This window comes from Sapajus apella, unplaced genomic scaffold, assembly GCF_009761245.1.
Source record: "Sapajus apella isolate SASKATOON/1434 unplaced genomic scaffold, GSC_monkey_1.0 scaffold38, whole genome shotgun sequence".
In the NCBI taxonomy this organism is placed as follows: Eukaryota; Metazoa; Chordata; class Mammalia; order Primates; family Cebidae; genus Sapajus; species Sapajus apella.
The window spans coordinates 11,644,377-11,649,904 of NW_022436978.1; the positions used below are offsets into that span (position 1 = coordinate 11,644,377).

A 5,528-nucleotide genomic window follows, 5' to 3' on the forward strand; every position below is an offset into this window, starting at 1 on the left:
CATCAAAGCATCTTTTTTTTTTTTTTAAACTAAGGAACCTACATAAATGGGTAGACAGTGAAGATAAATTATTGAAAAATTACATCACTATTTTAATACTTAGTTCAGCAGACATTTAATCTATTTTGTCATTCACAATCCAAACGTTCTCTTCCAAGGTATTCTCTCAAAATAAGCTCACACTAACTCAGTTCTCCTTGCTGTTCTTTTTTTTTTTTTTTTTTTTCAGACGGAGTCTCATTCTGTCGCCCAGGCTAGAGTGCAGTGGCCCGATCTCAGCTCACTGCAACCTCCGCCTCCTGAGTTCAGGAGATTCTCCTGCCTCAGGCTCCCGAGTATCTGGGGTTACAGGCTCCGAATTATACGCTCCCACTACCACATCCGGCTAATTTTAGTATTTTTTGTAGAGACGGGATTTCACCATCTTGGCTAAGCTGGTCTTGAACCCCTAACCTCGTGATCCACCCTCCTCGGCCTCCCAAAGTGCTGGAATTACAGGCGTGAGCCACCATGCCCCGCCCTCTTTGCTCCTTTCTAATCAGGAAACATCATTGCCAATAGTCCATTCCTCTGACGGCAAAGTACGAGAAACTCTCCACTCTTCAGGCGGTAGCGGCATCTAGTGGCCACGGTGGGAAATGACCAGAACATCTTCCGCAACTAAATTAGCCCAGGCTGTGATTCATGTTCTTTGCTTCACGTGGAAATCATCTGGTGATCTTTACAAACTACTAATATCTGGGTTTCGGGAGTTTTAAAAGCTCTCCAGGTGATTCTAATGTGCAGCAGCAGAGTTTGGGAGTCCCTGGCTTAGATGTCTTTTCTCAGATTGAATCCCTGAGCAGAAAATGCCTACCCATTAGAGCTGGAAGAGTCTCATGCTTATTATGAATTACTTTAAAGGTTCTCAGTTATCAAGGAGTACTTAGCAACATTCTCTTAAGGATGCAAGGATGTTTGAAGCTTCATATATATTGGTTCCAGCTCTTGAATTTCTTTCCCTTTATGGGAGACAGGATGACGATAATTTCTTGTGGTCAACAGATGTGAAAGCTTTGTATGCGTCAATTTGTTAAGCATAAAGATTGTTTTCCTCAGCTGGGCCTAGCACTTGGGGAGGCTGAGGCTGGCAGATTGCCTGAGGTCAGGCGTTCGAGACCAGCCTGGCCAACGTGGTGAAACCCCTTCATTACTAAAAATATAAAAATTAGCTGAGCATGGTGGTGCATGCCTATAATCCCAGCCACTGGGGAAGCTGAGGCAGGAAAATTGCTTGAACTTAGGAGGTAGAAGTTGCTGTGAGCCGAGATCATACCACTGCACTCCAACCTGGGTGACAGAGTAAGACTCTCTCTCAAAAAAAAAAAAAAAAAAAAAAAAGATTGTTTTCTTCATATTTGTAAAGTAGTAATTGGGCTTTTTATTTAGATGTGGCAGCAATTTCGTTTTCTGTTATTTAGTATTTTTGGCCTTTTAGTTGCCTTTTTTTTTTTTTTTTTTTTTAACATGGAGTCTCTGCTGCCAGGCTGGAGTGCAGTGGCACAATCTCAGCTCGCTACAACCTCTGCCTCCCAGGTTCAAGCAGTTTCCCTGCCTCAGCCTCTTGAGTAGCTGGGACTACAGGTGTGCACCATCATGCTCAGCTAATTTTTGTATTTTTAGTGGAAACGGGGTTTCACCATATTGGCCAGGATGGTCTACATCTCCTGACTTCATGTTCGGCCTGCCTGGGCCTCCCAAAGTGATGGGATTACAGGCATGAGCCACCGCGGCCAGCCTCATCTTTTTGTCAACATTTTTCATTACAAGCTCTTGCATGAAAAGGGCTTTGTTTTCAAGTCATAAAATAATTGTTTATTTAACTTACTGTGCCCAGGCACTGTGTTAAAGACTGCCTATGGGGAATGCACACTAATAAGATATGATTCCTATTTTCAAGGAGCTTGAAGTCACATTGGAGAGGTAATACAAGGGTCCAACTAATTAAACCACAAGGCAAATGTGGTTTATTAAGAATCCTTATAAGCAAATGCATGGTTTGAGGGATATAAAAGCAATCCTCTGAAAAGGCTTCTTTGAGATGACATTTGAAAAAAGCTTTGAAAGATCAGTAAGATCTCTTTAGGGAGAGGCATTTTAGACGGAGAAAGGCTTCATCCTTTATATATTTACTCATCAAATAAAATAGAACTCTTACCAAATGTCAGTGGCTTTTCAGAGCACTGAAAATATGGCAGTGATCAAGAAGATACGATGCCCTGCTCTTCTGAAGCTTACATTCTAGTGGAAAGAAACACACCCCCCCCCAAAAAAATTAAATAATTGAGAGACTTTCAGATAGTGACCGATGACGTGTGGAAAATGGAACAAGATACCTGATTTCAGAGTGAAGGGGTAGGAGCGGCAAAGTGTGAGCCTTCTCCAAACAAGTGGCATGAGAAATGAAACCTGAAAAATGAGACGTCCACCAAGGTAAATGTCTGGAAGAGAGTATTCCAGGCAAAGGCCCAGAGACGGTAAGATGTTTGGAGTCTTCGCCGAGAAACAATGAAAGCGGGAGCATCTGGAATATGGCAGACAAGAGGGAGAGCAGCATGACAGGAGGACACGGAGGAGGCAGGAGCCAGATTCCACAGGCCGAATAGGAAACGTGAATTTTTTTTTGGCAGACTTGCTCTGTCGCCCAGGCTGGGGTGCTGTAGTGTGATCTTGGCTCACTGCAGCCTCCACATCCTGGGTTCAAGCGATTCTCCTGCCTCAGCCTTCCGAGTAGCTGGGACTACAGGCGCGCGCCACCATGCCCAGCTAATTTTTGTAATTTTAGTAGAGAAGGGGTTTCACCATGTTGGCCAGGCTTGTCTCAAACTCCTAACCTTGTGATCCTCGTGTCTCAACCTCCCAAAGCGCTAGGATTACAGGTGTGAGCCACTGTGCCCAGCCAGGAAATGTGAATTTTATTGTAACTGATGGGAAGTCATTGTGGTTCCCCTACTCCAACACACACACACCTCCTCCAATCCTGGAGTTACAGGATACAGAAGATTAGCTAACATGTAGGCTTAGACTGGAGTAGTAACAGAGAAGGTGAGAAGATGTGGAAGGTTTGAGATACAATTTGAAGGTAGACCAGCTGGACCTGCTGATGGATTAATATGAGGAATAAAAGAAAATGTACATGCTACTGGGGACATCCGGATAAACACTTATTTCAGAATCAGATTAGGGAATTCTTTTCAAAGTGTTACATTCAGGGAACTTGAGGTAAGTTAAGAAGTTGAACTATAAGTTGAGGAGAGAAGGCAAAATAAGCCTGAAGAAGAGAGAAAGGTTTGAATAAGAAGAAAGAAAGGTATAAGGCAGCTCCTTGTAAGCATAGCAAGAAAAATAGACCTGAAACTTCAAGCAGTAGGGACCCATTAAAGAGTTGTGAGGAGGAAGGAGATATAGTCAGATTTAAGCCAGCTAGGATTCATCAGAAGCATGTGAGGGTGAGTAGTGAATCTGGGAGAGCAATTTGGAGGCTGCAGCTGTAATTAACAGATGATGAGGGCTTACAACAGTGGCTCTCAAGAGTGGGCAATGGGTCCGGCACAGTGGCTCACGCCTGTAAACCCAGCACTTTGGGAGGCCAAGGCGAGTGGATCACCGGAGATCGGGAGTTCAAGAAAAAGCCTGGTTAACATGGTGAAACCCCATCTCTACTAAAAATGCAAAACAATTAGCCGGGTGTTATGGCAGGTGCTTGGAATCTCAGCTACGCAGGAGGCTGAGGCAGGAGAATCGCCTGAACCTGGGAGGCGAGGGTTGCAGTGAGCCGAGATTACGCCACTGCACTCCAGCCTGGGTAACGAGAGTGCAACTCCGTCAAAAAAAAAAAAAAAAAAAAAAAAAGGCTGGGCGAGGTGGCTCATGCCTATAATTCCAGCACTTTGGAACGCCAAGGCAGGCAGATCACGAAGTTAAGAGATCAAGACCATCCTTGTCAACATGGTGAAACCCCATATCTACAAAAAGCACAAAAATTAGCTGGATGTGGTATTGCAGGCCTGTAGTCCCAGCTACTCGGGAGGCTGAGGCAGGAGGATATCTTGAACCTGGGAGGCAGAGACTGCAGTGAGCTGAGATCACGCCACTGCACTCCAACCTGGGCAACAGAGTGAGACTCCGTCTCAAAAAAAAAAAGGAGCAATTTTGCCCTTTAGTGGACTTTGGCAATATCTGGGGCTGGATGGGGGAGGTTACTGTTGACTCCCTATAGTAGGTAGAGAGGCCGGGGATGTCACTGAGTATCCACTAATGCACAGGGCAACCTCACCCTCCCACCCTGCCAAGAATGAATTATCCAGTCTAAAAATGTCAATCAGGCCAAAATTGAGAAATCCTGACCTAAACTATGGCAACAATAGTGCATTGAGGAGAAAGAGCAGAGATGGCAGAGAGAACAGAATAGGTGACTTATCACATGCAAGAAACCATGGTCAGGCTTTTAAGGCAAATAGGTGAGCAGTGTTGGTCTCTACTGAAAGAGAGCCTACGTGAAGAGCAGAGCAGGTTTTTGGGGAGAAAACGGTGAATTCAGCTTGAACACTGAACTGAGTTGGAGATGTCTGTGGGGCCATGAAATAGACAGGGCAGGAAGCAGTTGAACATACAGTAGTTCTTTGCAGGGGAGAAGTCTTAGAAAGTAATTGCTTTGGACCTAGAATGTTAGGAGAAGGCATCAGTGTGGGGCTGAAGAGGAGATGTTCAGTGCTTAACTGGATTTAGCAACAACCCATGTACAGATGGATGTTAGGAAGTGTTTGGGAAGCGTCTGCTGATGAGACTGATTATTATGCTTGTAACAGAAATGTGTAAATTGCCTTTTTTGCAGGAGCGAATACAGGCTGATGAAGTGATTGCAATCCTGGATGAAGAACAGCAAGGAAAGCATGAACTGAATATCAACCCTAAAGATGAGCTATAAAAATGAGAAAGAATGTTCTATCAAATATTTATTTAAATTGTTAATCTTATGAGAACCTTTTTATTTTTGTACAGAGCCGTGGGATAAATTAACAGGTTAATATGAGTCATCAGATCTCCCTTCTGTTCCTAAGGATGCTTGTGTTGCATCGCTCAGTCTGTCGATCTATCTTTCTTGTTTTGTGGTTCTTTCTCGCTCTCTCTCTCTCTCTCTCTCTCCCTGTCTCTCTCTCTCTCTCTCTCTCTCTCTCACTCCCCTTCGACACATGGTTTTACCATGTTGTCTAGGATGGAGGGCAGTGGCTGTTCACAGGTGTGATCATAGCACGCTGCATCCTCAATCAACCTCTTGGGCTCAAGTGATCCTCCAGGCCTCCCAAATAGCTGGGACCACAGGCACGTGTCACCACGCCCGGCTCTCTTTCTTTGTTTTTCATCACTTCACCTATCCATCAAAGCCCAGTTCACCTCCTCCCCAAATACACACACACACACACACACACACACACACACACACACACAATTAATTTGCTGCAAATCCAAAAGGTCAGAGAGAATAAACT

General features: G+C 44.5%; 1 protein-coding gene across 1 annotated transcript in view; it reads left to right on the plus strand.

The window, feature by feature from the left end:
- The window catches only part of P3H2 (prolyl 3-hydroxylase 2), a 164,353-nt gene extending 159,273 nt beyond the window's left edge, over nucleotides 1–5,080 (plus strand). Inside the window, 1 exon segment of the mRNA XM_032298263.1 lies at nucleotides 4,874–5,080. Within this exon segment, the coding sequence (XP_032154154.1) occupies nucleotides 4,874–4,966 (93 nt within the window). The 3' untranslated portion in view covers nucleotides 4,967–5,080.
- The last annotated feature ends 448 nt before the right edge of the window (nucleotides 5,081–5,528 follow it).